Genomic DNA, 20305 nt, shown 5'->3' with positions numbered 1-20305 from the left:
TGAACAGCCTTTCTGCAAAATTGAGTTACTTATATTAATATTGAAAATGCAAATGAATAGCAATGCACGTTGGAACTTGGAGCTTTTTCTCAGATCTTTGAGATGAAGTATGAATTTTCAGGTAGATACAGATGACTGTTTGAATTCTGTGAAGATTTTTGCTTAGGCAGTCTCCCTCTCCTAAATGCCACAGGCTTCAAAATGAATGCAGAGGTGTATGTGATGTAATTCATCAGATAGAGAGCTTTTTTTGGTGCATGTGGAATGGCAATTTCCAAGGTCCATGAGGGTGCTGGGAGGAGAGAAACTCAATTTATTCTCTACTCTCTCCTGCCTATGCAAGAATCCTCTGGTTTATAGTATTTTTTCTTTCTGCAGAGAAAAAAAACCTGCATCTCTGAGGCCTAGACTGGAAACTTGCCACTGTTGTGCTTGATTAGCTGGGGATGCATTAAAGAGAAGTAAACCGAATTGTAGTTGTTTATGAATTTTAATGTGTTTTTTATTCATTTACTATTTTACTGTATTTTTTGTTTTCTATATATAAAGTATGCAAAGGACTGATTAATCAGAAAAATCATTTTATTTATTTTTTTTAATATATAAAACTACTGAGTGAAACCAAATCTGGTTGCAGCAAATATGTCTTAAGAAAAATACTGTTTATTCCCAGAGCTTGGATATGGATATGAGAAAAAAAGCTTCAGGTTGATGTAGATCTAAGATGGACAGTTTTTCTGAGTGCATGTACCAGTTAACATATAATGCTCCAGTTAATACTAGCACTCAGAAAACTGTGATGCTCTTAGGGGGCAGTATATGCTATTCTTGGCTATCTCTGCTTAACAGCTGCAGACAACTTTGAAAAGAATTTCAGTAATCCTTGTAAAAAATCTATCTAAACTGGAAATCTGCTGTCCTTTTCTTTCCAGCAATAGCATTCTGGAGACCAGGGCCAGAGGAAGTTTAGCTGAAGCTGTGTCATCTTGAGATAGATTAGGGCAATCTGAACTGTCTGCCAGTGAATAGAGAGAGACTTCTGATTCCCTTTTTACTCCTGGTGCCAGTTGCGCAGTCCTGACACTGTACAGTCTCTGGTACTAACTGGGAGACCAGCTCACTGATCTGAGAACTTTACTCTAGCCCCCAAAATAAGATCTCAGTACGGAAGCCCTAAACGTTTTCTACTTGCACTCTAGGTAGTGGCTGGGAGCAGGAAATTGTTGAGTAGTCATATTATTTTTGATATCTGAGAAAAATACATTTGAAGGCAGCTAGATTTGGGGACCCCAGAATGTGCTTGGTAAAAAGGGGGACTCATTGCTTCCTTATGAATGATGAACGGTGGGCTTTGGAGTGATGAAGTGAAAGGGCTCAGCATCATTCCCAGAATAGAAAGCATTGGAGTGTTTTGGCTTATAGTTGCAGGGAGTGGAATGGGAGATTTGTCCAGGAGAACACATGGGGATGAAAGCATGTGCAAACTGGTGAAAAAAAAGGCTGTGGTTGCTGGAGTCATGCTGTCTTCTCTTCTTCATTCATCACTGTAATTGTCTGATAACAGTGGGCTCTAGGGACAAGCCGAGAGGCAGTGATGCCATCCTGCCTGCAAAGCAGTCCATGTGCCAGTCTATCTAGAGCTTGTTGTTCTTCATCCACAGTGAGCCAAGAATACTTCAGTCTGTTGAAATACTTTTCCTACTGAAAGTGAAGAAGGTACTGAGTGGTATCTTCTTGGAGTGGTTCTTCCAACTGTCCATCACTTCAAGACTTTTGGAGACAGTTGTCTCTTCTGTGTTTTCCAGATGACTTCCTTTACATTTTTAGTCTGGGTGGTGGTGTCCTTTATGCTTTTAATTACTACTTTTCCTACTCTGCAGCTGGCTATATTTTGAGTTGGTTCCACCCATAATTTGCCCAGTCATTACAAAAGTTGATGTCAACAGTAGTTCTTTCTTCAAAGAAAATATATCAGAATGTCTTTGATACCTTACAGCTTATCACAGAAGAGACCACATTTTGCAGGGCATTTATGTGTATTTGATGTTAAAACATACTGCAAAGGCCTACAGTTTTACTTCCATTGACCTTCTATGAAGACACAGGCTCACACAGCTCACATCTGTAGCCCTTTGCAGCCCTTTGCCTCCTGTTTGCATCTTTCTTTTTCACTCCAAGTTCCTCCTCAGCAGTCTGTCTTTCGGGTTACGTTCTGCAGGAATGTCTGTCTATTTTGAAGATTACTCTTTAAACTGGAGTCTTGCAGTATTTTCACAAGGAAGTGACAATTTAATAAGGATTTGTCTGCAACAGTGACTATGATTCTCCTTTCTATACTTTGTGCTTACTTATTTATGCTAGTGCAAATAAATGAGTAAGTATATTTAACACTGTAGAGAAAAAGCTTGAAATTTGGAATTTTCTCTCTCTTCTCCCTTCCTTCATAAGTCAAGTAAAATTCTAAAATTACTGACTTAGAAAGAGGTCAGTTCTGTATCTGTTCTAAATAATACACATCCTTTCTCCACACTCTGCAAGAACACCTCCAAAAATCTAGAATCTTTCACTGTTTATTAGCTTACATAATTAAAAATATCTCTCTGCTGCCAATATAAATGAGGAATACTTAAATGAGTTGAATAGAAAATTATGAAATAAATCCTTGAACACTGTTATTTGCAATGTAAGTCTATTAATTGGCTTTATTCTTTAATATGCAGTAGCAGATCTTTTCCTGGGAAACAAGTTGGGACCCAAGATACGGAACAAAATGATGTACAGGATTTATTTTGGAAGAAACATATTTAGTATAATTTTTATTTCTTTTATAGTTCCACATTTTCATGTAGCAGATTGGCCGCACATATACTATAGGAAATGGTAAAGCTCACTCTTGTGGCATAATAAGAGAACTGCAGAAGCAAGAGCTCTTTATTCATCAGTGATTTTTGTTTTGCATAGAAATATTAGAAGTGATTTTTGTAAATTGATCCTTGCTGTTTTCATTTTTTTCTCAGCATTGGTGATGAATAGAACATGGTTTCTTTTGCTCTATAATTCCTTCTTGTGGTCTAAGACACTTCACAGGATTGATGCAGTGTGATCAGGCTGCAGGACATGTATTGATGCTTACAGCACCACTGACCAAGGCTGCTTTACTAAAACTCACTGTTTTTTCATCAATCATGAAATTACGAATGCAGCCAATGAAAGAGTTGCGTGTAGTCAGGCTGGATGTTAGCAGAGACTCTGGAAGAAACAAATTTTAAGGAAAAAGAAGTTAGAGCTTGTGAAAACCAAAATAATCAGGTTGGTAGAATGATCTGTAATGGAACTTAAATCTTCTTAATTGCAGCTCAGTCTCTATTCCAAAGCCCATAATAGATACTATCCATGATCCAACCACCCAGAAAACCAAATAGTGTAGAAAAATTAATTAGATGCTGGAGTAGAGTAGCCAGCTTTTAGAAGAGTCAGAATATATGAAAAATAGTTTTGTTCCACTGAACAGCTTGCATGGATGAAAAGAAGATTGGTGCCTGCAGGCTAGTAAGATGCTGGAGTAAATATGGGGATTTATCTACATTTAGGTATATGTCTCAATAATATATTATTGATAGAGGCTCAATTTGCATTTTTTTAAAGCTGCATTTTATTTAAATAACAGAGTAGATGAATCTCAGGCAATGAATGTGTTTGTAATTCCTTCTAACATTATATGTGTTGTCATCCATGCCTGATTTGTTAGGCTGCATTTAGTTTACTGTATTTACAGGTTATTAGTTAGTACTACATCTTTTTTGTTGTTGTGAAGTTCATTATAAGAATCTTCTATGCCAGAATGATAATAATATTATAGAGCCAATGTATGGCATTGCTTTAGTATTCTATAATTTATGTAGAAGAAGAAAGCTCTATTATGAGGCAGAATACTGTTTGCAATTACCACTTTATATTACCTCTCTGGGAAGAATTCTGTCCTAATAAAACTCCAATTTGGATTTAAAGAGTGAACAGGCATGTGTGCATAGATTTTATTACTCCCTTTAGGCTCATTTTTCCTCCTGCTACTGTCAGATGGATTTGAACATCGTGCACTCAAGACAATAATCCAAGATAAGCAATATAATAAATTCTGTAGTTAGAGATGTTTCTGATTGACATGCAAGAAACAGAAAAATAATGCTGCAAGTTTTCAATGAGAGATGTACAGGAGATGGTTTAAAAATTGGATCATGTAGTGTTGATTACAGTTTGCATAAGAACCCCAACAGAGTAGCTCTGTCTGTTGAATAAGGGAAGTAAATGTAGTAATCTTGGCCCACGCTACACAGATGGTCTGTGAGTCACAAATTCATGTTAGCAGACATCTGTGCAATAGGACTGCACTAGTCAGAATAAGAATCTTCATGTTTTATATTGTGTTCAAAGATGGTATTGCTTGAAGCAGAGGAAAGCATCCTACCAGCAAAAAATCCATAAGACTACAGTCACAGTGAATTTCCAGTTTCATAAATGAGAACAAGTAAATAAATAACTTCTTTAAAAAAAAAGTAAACCCTTACTGGAAAGGAAAGTGTATAATAAGATTCTTTTTTTTTTCTTTTTTCTGGTTAGCAGACTAGAGAACTGAGTCCATATCCAACTCTCTAGAAACAGTGAATGTATTAAATTAAATGAAAGAAGACATTTTTCTTTTGAGATGTGAGACACAACATTTCTGATTTGCTTTTGAGACTTTGAATTTTACCAGATTGTTCAAGTGGGTATCTTTTGTTCTTTTTTGAAATTAAAATTAAAATTGTAGGATGGTTTGGGTTGGAAGGGACCTTAGCAACTATTTTGTTCCAACCCCCTGCCATGGGCAGGTATACCTTCCACTAAACGTGCTTGCACAAAGCTCCATCCAGGCTGGCTTTGAACACATCCAGGGATGAGACATCCACAGCTTCTCTGGGCTACCTGTTTCCGTGCCCCACCATCAAAGTAAAGAATTTCTTCCTCGTATCTAAAATAAATCTACCTTTAGCTTAAAACTGTTGCCCCATGTCTTTTCACTACATCCCCTGATGAAAAGTCCCTCTACAGTCCCTCTTCTGTGCTTCCTGTGGAAACTGCATTGAAATTTGAGAACAAAGCTGCCACATACTCACCTGGTACACCTCCAATAAACACTGGCTCCCTGTGGTCAGTTGCCTTTGGGTTTAGTGGCCCTACTACGTGGTTGACTTCTGAGTCTACATCCAGCTGCACCACGTTAGCATCTCTAATAACTAAAGGGAGAAGGAACAGATATCAAAAAGATTTTCAGAAGTATCATTTGAAGACTTTATGACAGAGAGATGTATCAGTTTGATCTAAGTTGTTTGATTTAGTCTTTGCTTAGCTATGAGCTATGGTTACTGTCAGTGCCCACAGTGTGTGTGGGCAGATACTGGCACAGAACAGGGTCAAAGCAAGATGAGAGAGTGGAAGCAAGGGTATTTCTGAGTGAGGTTCTTGATTGCTGGTGCTTATGTCTAGACTGTAGGGCATGTGCATGCAATGGTGGGCTGCTGAATAAAACCGGTTGCCAAATCATTCCCAGTAAGGTCCTAATTTGAATGCAGTGAGTTTTTCTCCTTGCTTGTTCCTTAAAAAGGAAACTAGAATGCATAGGGAAAGGGCATATACTCAGGTCTCTTCTGTATGCAACACGGTGAGCATTCAGACAGAAAAGTAAGGGAGTCCAAAGTACCTGAGGTTTAGGTGTACTTTTTGACTTTCAAACCCAGGAATGAAGGATTCCTATCTGGCACAGGGGTAAAATCCTGACTGTAAATCTCTGTATGTGAGGCAGGGGTTCCTCAAATCTGTCCCGCTGACCTCTTAAGGGCAGCATACTTGTGCTCAGTACTAGCTTCTACCACTGTATTTAACCTCTAATTGGAAAAAATGGGAAAAGAAGAATAACATCTGGTTTACATCTTAGAAAAGGTTGACAGCATTTCCATGAGGCAGTCTTGTGTTCCCTGAACAACAAGCATTCATCTTTCTTTGTATTTGTTAGGAACTTGGTCTCGCCCTCCCAGGACACTACAATTCCTATGTGATTCCTATATGAGTGAGGAAAAGGACTGCCACTTTTGTACAAACTGCATCTTGACAAAGAGAAAGGGAAGACCTGAAAATATCTCCAGTGCACTGGCCCATGGAAATAGATAGCTAGGAAGGGAGGTTTTGGCACTGCTACCTTTCTTAAAGGTATGATCATGCTTTACTGACCTGCAATTCGGTGCCACCTGCCATCGCAGAGACTCTGTTTCAGTGTCACTGAAGTTGAAAAATCCCTGATTCCATTATTCAGTTTCACAGTAACCTGGAAGAAAATAATGTACTTGTTGGTGTAAAACCTCTTCTTTTTTTCCCCTTCTTTTGTGATAATGCAGTATTCTCCACTCAGAAGCAAAAAAACCCCAAAACTAACTAACACCATTTTAAATAATGAAATTATTTAGAATAAAATATCAAATTCACAGATTTTTTTTTAGATTCAATAGTGCTAAACATTTCTGATTTGAACTCAGAATAGAATTCAAAAAAAGATTCAAAAATAACAGCTAATTTTACTCAGATTTCCTAGTACTGCTACTCTATAATTTCCTGTGTGTTAAATTAGTGTTTAGATGATGTTTTGGCATCTTGATAGCCACTTAATAAGAAAAACAGTCACGAAAAACCTAAACAAACAGACAAGATCTGAGAAATACAGACAGGGGACTTTAAGAATGACTTTTAGGTTACTTTCAATTTTACCAGGAAACCTCTGGCAGAACTATAAAGTGTACCTAATTTTGAATTTTGTACCTCTGCTTTAATCATTTGGATGAGTACCTCCCTGCATGGAAACACCCCTGTAGTAGCAGAGCAGCACTGCATCCCTTTTGCAGGGCACAAGACTCCCAGTGGTGGCTGTTGGATAAGTCATACACTGAACCTACCCACTTAGGGTTGGAAATAGATGAACTTTATGGTTCCTTCCAACCTAAGTCAGCCTCACTTATATATCCCTCTCTTTGGCTGGCAGTTAGATACTGGGACAGTTAGATACTGCATTGCAACAGTTATGGAATATCCACACTGCTCAGTCTCCTGACTATGCTGAGTTTCTTTATTGCAAAAAGAAAAGTTTAAATAAATAAATAAATAAATAAATAAATAAATAAATAAATCACTGCTCTAAATGTTTGCTTTTTTTGTCTATTTATACTGCAACTTATTGTTACACGTGTACAGTGGAGGGACCCAGAGGATACTGATGAACATAACAAAGGATAGCACTGGCAACAACTATCTGATATGCTTATTTCAAACTTTCCTCAAAAATCCAGGAATTTTAGAAAATGGATCAGCAGGCAATCAGAACCTTGCCTTTTCCTCATCTTTCCCCATTACACACATTTGCTAAAGCAAGAAGAGAATGTGCTCAACCCAGACTTCTCTTTTAACATACAAGAAATAAAAATCATCTTATTTACTATATATTTTTAATATGTGGATGAAAAAATAGTATCAAAGCATCAGTGCTCTGGTAATCAAATATTTATTGTTGGCACCAATAAAGTGATCTGATTTTGTCTGCAGTGTTATTTTTTTTGTATGTTAAAAGAAGTATCTGAGTTGCCTAATCTAAGCAGTTAACTTATCTAGGAGAGAAATAAGAATCAAATAATGCCAAATTTGTAAAACAAAAGCTGCATATAGCAGAGCCCGACTAGGCAGTAGAGGAACCAGTCAGAGAAGTGGAGGAAATGTGACCATTATACCTGTCCATTTCTCATGTGCATATTCAGGTACTCTCCATTCACACTGTGGCCATGCAGTAAAATTCCTGAGCTACTTCGGGGACGTATTTCAAAAACAACTTCAAATTTCAGACCTAGACTGAAGGATTCATCTGTGAGAGAGAAAGAATACATTATCTTTGTACTGAGTTAATGGTGAGCCTGGACATCTACTCAGAGTCCCAGGGTAGAATCTATATCTTCTGTCTTCGGAAGTATTAGAACCTGTTCCAATACACATACTTGAAGAGATAGCATGGTTTGCCACCCATTTACACTTCTGTTTGATTTTGTTTGAAGTACTAATAATAGTTTGCTTGTGTTTTTCATTATTCAAGGAAAAAAAAAAAGATATTTTCTTTAAAAGTATTAGCAATGAAATGGACAGCAGAAAATAGGTTCTATGTGGGTTTTTGGCAGTTTCTTATTGTGCAATTTGCTAGATATTCAGCAGTTTTTACACGGTGAGTGGGAGTTCACTTGAGCTTTGATGATTCAATAGCAGAAAGTCCCTTTTTCAATTTGCTGGCAGGCCAGGGAGCAAATTAGAAACACCACGTGGTTCTTGGTGTTGCAAAAATGTGACCCCCAAAAAAAGCCTTCTTAGAACATTTCCTGGAACACAGTAGTCTTCGATGATAGAAAAGATGGATCTGTCATGCTGTTCATTATCAAGATGTTCAGAAAGTCTTTTCATAGAATTTTTGAATTATGTGTTATTTTATTAAGTAAAAATAAGGAATGTTGGTGTTCTTGGTTTTAGCCAAATTGACTTTTGTGTCTATAATAATTGTTACCATATTAGAATCTGTTCTCTTGTGAAATTATTCTAATTATTTTAAATATATGCATTCATACATCCATACAGATATATTTATGTAGTAACTTGTTAATTTTCATGCAGACATTCTTAACCTGTCAACATCAGCTGCCTACCACAATTATGATCTGTATCTAATAATCTTTGCAGCTCACAGCTTTGGAAATTATCACATTCTTTAGTGAAATATACTGTTTTGAAGTACAGTGAAAAGTATGGTTTCATTACTGAATATATTTCAGCAGCACGTTACCAAGGACGACGTATCCTCCTTCTGATGAAAAGTACGTTCCTGCTTCTGATGGGCCTTCAAAGCAAGGTGTTACACTAAACGTTTGTGAAGCTGAAGTAATTGATCTTCCATTGAGCTGTAAATTGCTGAGACAGCCATTAAAACTGTAGACTGAATTAATCTGGGGGAAGAAAGAACATGATTGATAGAACCACTGGAAACAATGTGCATAGAGCAAGGCAGTATTGTACATACCACGTAACCTCAAGGCTAGACAGTAGTCAATTTCTCCTGAAGCGTGTAGCTATCTTGTTAGGCACGTATCACCAAAGATTATCTTGAAGGAGTCTTTGATGACGTTGATTTTTCCTTCAACATTCCTTTCTATATACTTTAATGTCAAAGATATAGAGCAGAATACTGATTTCTAGGTACTGTCTCAGAAGAACTGAGACAACACTAAAACTTATATATCTCAGATCTTAGGGTGAAATTGATCTCAACTAATTTTACCTCACACATCTAAGCTTGAATGTTGCTAAGGCTTCTCTCTTCCTCAGGGACCACTAGCTTTCCAGATGCTGCTACAAGTCTACTGAAATCTACCCCGCTACTGAGCTATCCTGGCTCAGCCCTGTGGGATCTCTGCTATCACATGAACTGAGCTGTGAGCTCCTCAATGTACTGAGGACTGGGAACATACCTTTCTTTGGACTCATCCTTATAGGCATCTTTTGCTCTAGCTGTACATAAACGTATGGATGATGTAATAGCTGTCTGATTTACCTGGATATTTTTCACAGCTTTTCCTGGAGCTACACCCCCAATATACAGTGGTTCAGTGACTTGCCAGGTATTAGCATTGCCATTGAAAGCTTCTTCTAGTACTCGGAGACCATCAATTATCAAGCGACCAATATTTTTGCCTCTAATAAATATCACCTAGAAAGGGAGGAAAAAAATTTGGAAGATTACTTTCATATGTTGAGGGAACATTCCACTGCAGTGAAAGAAAGTAAGAAGTTAAGAAGAGAAGCTTGTGAGTCATACTTTGCAAATCAATTTTATTAACTGCTGGACAACCTTCTCTCTTCACATCTGTATAAAGGTTAGATTGTAAAACTGTAGTCTTACCATTCTGGTGTATGAGGTGTCACAGGGTCTACTGAGATCCGCTCATCTTATATTTGCACATATGATTTGTTGCTACAGTACTATCACTATTAATATTTTCATGGACATCTCCAGTTTTATGGTCTGGATTTATCCAACCAGCTTTAAAGACCTAAGCACCCAAGTTAGGAGCTTAGTGACTGTAGAGTCCCTCTGTAGTCAGTGAGGAGAAACAGATATGTACAGTAGGAAATTCACCTTGCCCCTAAAATTGTCTTTTTATTTTCATGGACTACAAAGAGTGCCTAAGATAGCTATGCTCCTGACTTAGGCACTTCAAAAAATTTGCTGAACAAAATTATCCTAGTCCTTCCTTTCCTAGCTTTTTTTTCTCCCCTCACTGTTCTGCATTTCTGCACACTTCTCTTATTTCTATTCACACAATAGTTTTGTGAGTTCCTGGACTTTTATAGCTGATTCACTTTTCTATCCCTAGTTAAGGACTTTATAAAATACATTGTGAAAGTTTAAAAAGTACTGGCAGAAGCTTCTCCAAATATAGGTGTGGTTATGAAAATGTGAATGAAACCTTCATGAGTTATCGGATCAGCAGTGTCTTTACTGCAGCATTATAGCACGTATCATTATACTGATTACTTTCTTTTACTTACATTGTGCCAAAGGCCATCATTGTATTTCTCTTGGCTCTTAATCCTTATCTTCTGATGACCAGCATTAAACATAAAAATGAGTCGTCCGTGAGCAACAAAAAGGGTCATGAAGTTGGTCTCCTTTTGGTCTGAGACATAGAAAATCATTCCATGAGACGAGTGAGTCTTCAGACTGATAGAGAACTGAGCTCTGGCAAACAAAAATGCAGTGTTAGTATTAAAGCAGATTTTACTGACTGAAATCAAACTGCAGGCAGAAGATGACTGAATTTTTTGTCTCATTGTATGGAATATTTATCTCCTTTATGGAAGATATGTTTCTGATAAACTTTCTAGTAGTTTTGAAGTAGAAGTTGGAGAAGAAGCTTCTTTGCAAGGCAGATTTTCAAAAACCAAAATTTATTGAGCGAATAAAATCAATACAGACCACCAGAAAATGACAGTATATACATTTTTGTTCACAGCAGTGTTGGAGGACTTTAACATTTTTCCAGCAGTGGCTCTGTACATGAACATTTAAAGTTACTCTAGACTTGCTACTAAATTTCTTCATCCTCGTAGGTCCTCATGACATCTAAGACAACATGGCAAATTATGCTAACTCAGCTCAACATAGTGAGCAGTTGAAGATTACTTCAATGATTAGTATCAGGTTTATTATTTAGGTCTAAAAAATGGCAAAGCTATATTAGTGTAGTACAATGACAGAACAGATTAGTTCTGCTTCTCATGTTAGATGAACTAGCTTAGCTGCTGTTTCTCACATGCCATACATGCTAAGGGCCTTGCCAATATCAGTTGTTGTAAAACATCACGAGTCATTGGTTTTTAAAATGCACATTACAATGAAAAGTGTGTAATAACAGTTGTAATGTCTTGTAAGGATCAGTAGAAATGTTAGAGATTGGGTTTTCCTTGTTCCATCTCACATGGGCATCATCAGGACTGCCCTAAGTAAAACACTGTTGATTTAAAACTTAATGTTTTTGTTATCTAAGCCAGGAAACAGCACTCTTCTTTTCTGAATTAGTGGTCTGGTATGCTTCCAGGAAGCCCTGTGTTGTTGAATTTATTGTCTTTCATGGAAAGTATTAAACCAAAATCCTGTGCTGGTCAAAACATATCATATGGCATGTTCTGTGGGAGTCTGAGGGTTCAATATCCACAATATTTGGACTCATTATAAATTATTTGTATTTATGTTATGGCCTGAAGTGGACATGGTTTTCATAGTTTTATGTCCTACTGCATGGTGTAGATTCCTGAGCACTGAACAGCTGCTAACATCCACTCAACACATAACTATGCTTCATTTCTGGGTGAACAATCATGTTTTCCAGCTCTAATCTAATGCCATTACTTCTCACAAAAAGAGACTGATGATGCACTGCTTGTATATAACTAACATCCTTGAAGTCTTTATGCAAATGGGACAAAGAAACTTAACTTAAAAAAAAAAATAATATATATATAATATAGATGAAGGCTCCACAAAAAGAATGGAATTGAAAACACATTGCAAAAATTTGCCTAAGATAAAATAAAAACCCTCAAAACACAGTAGCAGCAATAATATGCCCTTTTTCTTCTTTCATTTTTCATATACATCTCTTGCCTCCTCAGTAATTATATTTTTTATTTCTGAAGTCTCATTACCTTTCACTGAAATCCTTTGGTATGTGATCAAATTCTTGCCGACTGTTCGCTGTACCTCCAAACTGGTATGCATGTTCAGTTGCCTTGGGATTCATAGGCAACTGGCATTGAGGGTCTTTTTGCATATTCACTTCTTGATACAGTTTTTTGAGGCCAGTTGAAGGCTGTGAGACCTTGTCCTTATCTCTTCCCACCTTCACAGAAAGAGAACCATTAACCTGAAATTTTAACTAGAGCTGGACATTAAAAAAGAGGATTATTTACATATAAGTTAATAATATGTCTTTTTTTTTTTTTCTTACAGAAATACAGGGAATGGTTCCCAGTCAGATTTTCCTTACAGAGATCTACTATAGATGCTAATGTAGAGCAGAAGGGATAAACAGAATGCCTGTGTATAATTATAATCCATTCTTTTGCAGTTTTCCTGATAGACTCCTCTTCTATGCTTTTGATGATATAAGCAATAGTACAAGTATAAAGGAACACTCTTGGACCAAAAGTGCTGCATGCTGGAAGAGGGATTTTTTTTCTCATTTATGCATATTCATATGTGCTTACTGCACCCAGTAGAGTGAGGCAAATTGAATTAGCTGAAGAAAGCTTATTGCCTTTAGCCTGTAGAAAAACCAAGAAGAGCTTTTTTGCAAGACATTTAAAAATATGTCAAAAATTTTGTTTTACAGTTCCAGTAAAAGAAAATGGTGTGAGTGTAGGCCAGATAGGGCAGTGATTTGCAGTGATTCAGTGTGTAAAGGAATGGAATCCTTTCCTTTTCTACACACAAAATGTTCCTCAAGTATTACATTTTTGGATCCATAACTTTTTACAGAATTTAAAGTTACAACACAATACGTATCAACTCTGTACTGATACTATTTGTAGCAAACCTTTTTATTACGGTTTCCTTTGGCTTTTGATGAGTTTCTTCCTTTCTTATGAAGCAGAGCAACTGGTGGGGATTCAACAGGGCATCCATAAAAGGAAGTATGAACTTTCTCCGAGTACCGCTGGAAATCTTCCACTTCAACCTCCCGATCCAATCTATGTTTCAAGGAGAGGATGACAAAATCAGCTTTTTTTTTTTCCCCAATGATGTTATTTTTTTTAATAAAAAGAATCACAGTAATTTACATTTGTATTTTAAATAATGTTTTGATGGATTTTTTTCATTCTTCGATTGTGAATAAGTTACAGATTGTATCAGTCAGTGTTTGGGTATTGTGGGCAGCCTATACTACTTTTGTATGTTCTATCCATGCTTTCAAAAACAGAGAGCCTGAATCTGCAATCTTCTATATAAGAACATTTCCTAAAGTGATTAAGGCCAACAAATATGGACCATTTTCACATGACTAAACTCCTAATTTCAGCAGCGTTCAGGAGATGCCTTAGCATCATTTTGTTTCAAAGGCAGAGATGAAAGCTACATCATATAAATGTAAATGAAAGCTATGCAAATTCCATATTGCACAAACAGAATTAGCAGGTGCAACAGTGAAAACTGATTTACATCAAATTATTCCCACTTCAACAATATCACAACCTACCAAGTCTGTGCCAACAGATTCCATAGAAAATAAGGTGAGAAACTTATGCACACATACTGTCTAGCTTCACAAAATGAGAGAGGGATTTTTATTGTTAAAATAAATCAGTTCTCTGGAGCTATAACCCGAGCTGTCAGGCAGCAATTGCCTGGTAATGTGTTTGGGAGAATGCCACACACCTAGTGAAGTATGCATTGCTTATACACCCAGTGAAGTTGGCTTGCTGCGTTTTGAGGGGAGAGCCACCAAAATAGAACTTCTTGATGCTGTCAGGGCTTTTCCCTGCTCTGTCCTTCACTGGATTCTTCTTGCTTTGTTTCTTGTCATCAACACTCAGCTCATATCTGCAAAGACAAAGCATCCACTTTGTAGACTCATTTTGGAAAAGCCTATGTTGGTCATTAGACATATTACGTGCATCTAAAATGTTCTGCTCGATGTATAAAGTAATGGAATAGCAGCGCTTTGTAGTCATGAAGAGACCCTTCCTGCTTCCAGCTGTGCAACAAGCATCAATGCAAATAGCCCACTGGCAACTAGTGTCCAAAGGCACAGGGATATGAAGTCCAAAAAAATACAGCCTGCCCAGTGAAGATACATAAACCAAGGGATTACTAATAAATAGAGGAGCCAATGTTTGGGTAATAGAAGACCTAAGCACATACTATTTCTTCTTTATGTCCCTATCTCTTTTTCCTTCTCTTTCATCACAATACATTGATGTTTGACCTCATACAATGTTCTATATCTAATATCAATTTGCAACTAACACTTAATTTCTGCAAGTATCAGGAAGAGTACTACTGCTTTAATGAGGAAATGAGTAAAGCTAAAACATTCAACACGGATTTTGTTTGTCAAGTTCAGATTTCAGTGCACTCAGTGAAACATGACAGCTCTCAGCACTGTTCCAGGGCACCTTTTTTCACTTGCATCTTTTTGAACTATGTTTTTCGGATGTAAGAAACCATAGGTGCAAACATTCCTTTCAGTTAGAAAGCTGAGAATGACCTGGTTATAGCTGCATAGGCAAGATTCTTGAAGAAAGATTGTTTGAGTATTGGACTGTCTTAAGAAAACCCTAAACACAGAAAACAACAGTAAAATTCATACCAACAAACCAATGCTTTCAAGTTTTCTGATAAGTGGGTACGTAGATTTATTCCCCACTGCCATATCTAATCTAACATTTGCATCTGTCAGTACTAAAAACAATTTAAATATGTTCCACTCTGTATATCCCAAATGAATGCCTTTTCTGAAGATGCTTCAACTATTTCAGGGTCAATTTGGGATTGCTTTAACAAATCAGAATAATCAATCCTGATGAAGAATGAATCTCATGCTACTTTTTAATTATATTAAACTGCTTTCATACCTAAGGACAAAAAAGGACTAAGCTTTTAAAACCACAATTCTTTTCTTTTAGTTTTAGTAACAATTCCCAGCACCTCATATTCAGGTCACAGGGCAAATTTCAGTCAGAGATTTTGTCTTTGATTTTTTTTTTAAACTGAATTAATCAGTTAAAAATATAAATGAAAAGCCCACTTTGAAAGAAAATATTACATGTTAACATGTTCTTTACATGAAATATTTATATTCTAAAGGTAGGGATTAAAAGGTGCTAGACAGCTTTACCTTTCTGGTGTGACAGAAGTAATGATAAAGTGAGTTTTTCCATCGTTGTAATTTTTGTCTGGTGATTGAATTTTGATTCCACTTGCATTTAAAACAACAGCACCTCTGTCCATAGAGATGGATAATACATCTGACTGAAATACAGACAAAAACATCTTCATAAGTGAGTACACTATGGGAAAGTTAACAGTTCTGTACATTTTCCTGTTGGATTTACTTTCTCCAGCTGAGGTTTCTTATCACTATTTTCCCTATTTTTACTGTCTTTTGCACAGACTGAGAACCAAAAGAGGAGAATATCTCAAATTGATATTCTTGTGTTTTTTTAAGCCTGAATTCTGGGAGTTCTGTTGCTGATTATGTTTCATGTATCTGTCACAGGAACTTCTTCTACCTAGCCTGGAAATATGATGTTTACATTTCCGTTGTGCTTCTGGCACCACTGCTGTGGTACTATACAGAGCAGCTTAGCTCTTAGCAAGATTACCGCTGTCATAAGGCCAATGCATTTTTTCTTTTCTTAATTCCCTCTAATCTGACATGTTCAGTCACTCAAAATTATCTTAGAGATATGATCCTTTATCTGGGTCAGGCATACAGGATCAGAGTGCCACATAGCTTGAATATTATCTGTTTCATTAGCACAAGCACTGCCACTGTGCACTCAGAGGAATCATGCTGTCTCATTCTGTCAAGTACTAAATTGCTGAACTTCCATTTCTTAAACAGGGCACTTAGCATCTCATAGGATTAGAGCTTTTGAGTTAAAAACAGAAGTGGTGTACAGAGTCTCATTTATGCAAGCAGCATGGATAACCAACATGGTTTCAATTTAAGGCAATATTCCATGCTGTAAAAAGTGGTTATAGGTGTCATACAGCCTTCCTTGCTGCACTGCCCATGATCTTCTGCAAGTATGGCAGAGAAGACTTTTGAGATGGCTGCAAATGTTCTGTCATCTGAGCTCGTGGGTGCTGCTGAAACTGCAGAATTCTGGAATCGCTCTGGTTCATTCAACATTTTGGGAGTGCAAGTCCATATTTCTGCCCATGGCACTCCTTCAAGGGGATATTTGGAGTGACTTGGCTTCCCATAGCTGCAAGGAGCCATTCTCAGGTTCAGCTTTTCCTGGTCATACACAGAGGTCTAAGAACAGGGAATATAGGCAGTTTTTTGACTGGTTTCTGTAAACTCTGCAATACTCAGAATAAGATCCTATTAATCCAAACAAATGTTCTGCCTTTGCTTGTAGGGAGTATTATTTGTACTTCAGTAGCATCTACAGGTCCAAATAGGGATTGCAGTGCAGTAAGATCCACTTTCTATCAAAATAATGTCTAGGCATTGCAGGGTTTCATCTGTGAATCAAATGTGAACTGTGAAAATAAGTACATTGAGGAATGCTTCTATATTGCAGACTGCTTTCTCTATCATTAAAAGATGAAGTGAAAAATTCTATTATACCCATAATACTCTCCTGGAAAACAATCCAATGGAAAAAATAGAACAAACAGTAAAGAAAGATGTACTCACTCCTTCAGAATAGTAGAACAGCAGCCCATTGGGCTGCAATGTCCGGAAATTAAAGCCTCCTTCAAATTCACTTAAGAGGGACACTTTTTGGCTTGATGCAATGAAGCTCTCTCCATTGAAATATGCTTTGCGAGATATCTGTGTGTTAAATAAAACAAATTTACATGCAAACTTCATAAAACATTCAAGTAATAAAAAGAATGAGGCTATTTTTTTTCTTTTAAAGACTAAGCCAGTTCAGTTCCTCTATAAAAATTCAATTTTTTTGTGTATGTTCTTAAGCTAACTTTAGAAGCTCTCCCTGGCGTGCTGTGAAAATCATAAGGAAGTATACATATTTTAGACAGTGCAAACTAAATTGCTTTTAGTTTCCTGGGATTCTTGGCCTCATCCTAAGTCTGCTGATCCTAAAAATGAACAAGAAGTCTAGAAGCAGAGGACGCTTAAGCCTCTATCCAAGTTGTATGGCTCTGAGAACTACCCCAGCATGCTAGCATGTTGCACTGAATGCTGGTGTGGGGGACTGATTGGACATGAGAGTCTACAGCCCCCTGAGAGAGAAGGAAAACTGGGTCTGAGATAGGACAAATTGCAGCTGGCCAAATTGCATTCTCCTTTATAGAAGGTGAGATTGAGCAATGAATTATACTAGTGGTGGGCTCCTTCGTCTTTATGTATTCTCAGTGTGGCTTTAGATAGTCGTGGCCATAGTATAAAGACCACAAACACTGTTTAGATTTACCAGTCTTGCACTGTAATGAAGAAATGATGAATGATGGAAAGGATCAGAAAGTAAAAGACAATTTTCTTGGCATTAAAGCTGATGCAGTTGGCCCATGTATGACGGAGGTAGAGCTAGATTGATGTAAGAGGTTTTTTTGTAACTCATTAGAAGGCTGAATATCTTGCTGTTTTTTCATCCCAAACACCTGCAGCAGGACGCATTTGGGAACAATTCTCCTTGTTTCTTTAATAAGAACTAATTTACCTGAGAATATTTCCATTCAGAATACAGCATACAATGTATTTCAAATCCAGCCTTCATATTACAATTTCACAAATAATAACAGTATCAAGTAATGTAGCTTCTGCTGCAATTCTCTGTGAGAATCATATCGCATGTCAGCAGACTTAGCATGTGTGTACGCACACACAAACACACACACACAATGAATGAATGAGTTTTCATTTCCTTTTTTGAAGTGTTACCTTCCATTGTTTGGAGTGAAAGACAAGCTCATGAGTGTATCCATTGCCAAAATTTTGTTGTTATGTTGCCTCACAAATTAAGTTATGCTTACCAGTGAATCCTCAGGGCACCCGTAGCTGATTCCCAGGGTTCCTGGTTCTTCCAACAAGTTGAAATCCTTCTTTTGGAACTGAAAACCCTTCATGCAGCCTTTAAAGCCAATAATTCCTGCCAGATGTGAACTAATGCTGTTGGAAAACAATGTCAAACAAGCTGCAATTACATATTTTTTGCCTTCCAGAATATACATTTATTGCCAAGGTGTTCTAAAAAATTTGGAAAAGCTTCAGTCATTTGCCTCACTTGTGCCCAATTCCTACATCTTTATGTAAAAAAGCTACTTAACCACATTAGTGGTTTTGAAAAGTCAAGATGCACCAGCTGTAATAAATATTACAGGGAGAAGTGTATGAGAATTCAGAGAGAAAACATGTACAGAGCAACTTAAAAAGATAAAAGTGGTTGCTGAAACAAAAGGACATATTTCTAAATGGATCTGTACCCAATTATGATAAAAATAAATTGAGTTATGTCTTCATTTATCATTTTAGAAAAGTTCTACTTTAATTTTCCTTTCTTGCTTTTACTGGCAAGCTCCTTTCTTATTCTGGGAAGCAAATGGATCTGTATTTCTTAACAAGAATTAATAACAGAGGTCAAGGAAGTAAGAGTAAATACTGATTGCTGGTGAATAGGTTTACATAGGTTTAAATTAGAGCAGTAGGTGGGCTTCCAGGATACTTTCTACGTTGGATTTGAGGTGCATAGCACAGCATTGTATCCCAGCTGCTGTTGCTCACTGCTCAAAGTTTTTCTACTCCACTCCTCACTGAGATAAAACAGCATTACAGCACAGGACAAATGTCACTGAATTTATCCTCACAATATTCAAGCTGTATGAAGAAGAAGAAATTTGCCAAAAACTGCAGAGGGTCTGTGACAGAGCAGGGAAATGACATGGGGCTTATTTGGTACCAGTCTAGGAGATAATCAGGGAACAAATACACTGAAGGAATGAATGTGAAGCTCAGAGTTTTGACTTGGCAAACATGTAGACAGTCTTTGTGCCTTCCACAAGACTTCCTAGTAGCTAGGTTCTCATCTCACATGAGATAATACTGACTGTCCTGACATCTGCTTCTGCGATAGTTTTCTATGCTCTATATCATTGTAAGGTAGGCACTGGAAACATGAAAAACGAATCAAGCTCTGGAAATATTTGCTTTTCTACGCTGGCTAAAATGGACCATCAAGTGGAATAGTTCAGATGCACATGTCTGAAATAAGGGGAGAGGGGGAGCATGTTGAGGCTTCATCTGCTGCTCAGTGAAATCAGCAGGAAAGCTAGATGAATGGGAAGGCTCCAGTCATTCTCACTGGGATTTGGATCACAGTGTGTGGATCAAAGTGTAATGAGTCAGTCAGTTTAGCCTCTACTCTGACTGATCATGCAGAAGCTGCAAACAGGCCATTAATTTAATAACGTTTTCTAGAAGCAAACAGAACTGAAGAAGATAGGTTTAAAGACAAAGAAAAATGTCTTCTAAATTAGTTCTCACATTTCCCAGCCCTCAGAACTTCTAGCTCCATGTAAGAATTTGCTTTATGAAGTGAGTGAAGCGGGAGAAAAAGTGTAGTTGAAATAAAGGAAAATATACTGCTTTGAAGAAAAATTAAATTTCTCCTTTAACTCTACAGCTACTTTTGCCCTGCTGCTGTACCCCAATGTCAGTCAAATGTCAATCTGCCTAAAAAAAGGAAACATAGGTATCAATAGTAGCTAGCTAGATAGTTGCATTTCTTCAGTGTCATAATTCTAAAAGCAAACTATGCATCCATTGGAAATGAAAACTTGTCACCACATTTGAATCATAATTTTTTGCTGTTTAGCCTTGTCTTGAGAACAAGGCGGGTATGATATACAAAACAAAGCTGTAGCTCTGTGTAAATCATTTCAATATAACTTTCCAATTTTTATAATATTTTTACCATATTTTTATAATGCCTATTGTTATTT

At 37.0% G+C, this 20305-nt stretch overlaps 1 protein-coding gene across 1 annotated transcript in view; it reads right to left on the bottom strand.

Annotated features, from left to right (window-relative positions):
* Positions 1-2684: 2684 nt before the first annotated feature.
* Positions 2685-20305, bottom strand: part of LAMA4 (laminin subunit alpha 4) — a 43606-nt gene continuing 25985 nt past the window's right edge. Inside the window, exons 17-29 of the mRNA XM_031552230.1 lie at positions 18341-18476; positions 17040-17177; positions 15507-15640; positions 14045-14209; positions 13206-13359; positions 12316-12509; positions 10660-10849; positions 9662-9817; positions 8897-9056; positions 7806-7936; positions 6265-6358; positions 5154-5273; positions 2685-3249 (exon numbers count right to left, since the gene is read on the bottom strand). Coding sequence (XP_031408090.1) covers positions 3104-3249; positions 5154-5273; positions 6265-6358; positions 7806-7936; positions 8897-9056; positions 9662-9817; positions 10660-10849; positions 12316-12509; positions 13206-13359; positions 14045-14209; positions 15507-15640; positions 17040-17177; positions 18341-18476 — 1918 coding nt within the window. The 3' untranslated portion in view covers positions 2685-3103. The remainder of the gene's footprint in view (positions 3250-5153; positions 5274-6264; positions 6359-7805; positions 7937-8896; positions 9057-9661; positions 9818-10659; positions 10850-12315; positions 12510-13205; positions 13360-14044; positions 14210-15506; positions 15641-17039; positions 17178-18340; positions 18477-20305) is intronic.

This window comes from Meleagris gallopavo, chromosome 2, assembly GCF_000146605.3.
Source record: "Meleagris gallopavo isolate NT-WF06-2002-E0010 breed Aviagen turkey brand Nicholas breeding stock chromosome 2, Turkey_5.1, whole genome shotgun sequence".
NCBI classification, from domain to species: domain Eukaryota; kingdom Metazoa; phylum Chordata; class Aves; order Galliformes; family Phasianidae; genus Meleagris; species Meleagris gallopavo.
The sequence above is the reverse complement of the archived record's forward strand: the minus strand, read 5'-3'. Positions and strand labels throughout refer to the sequence as shown.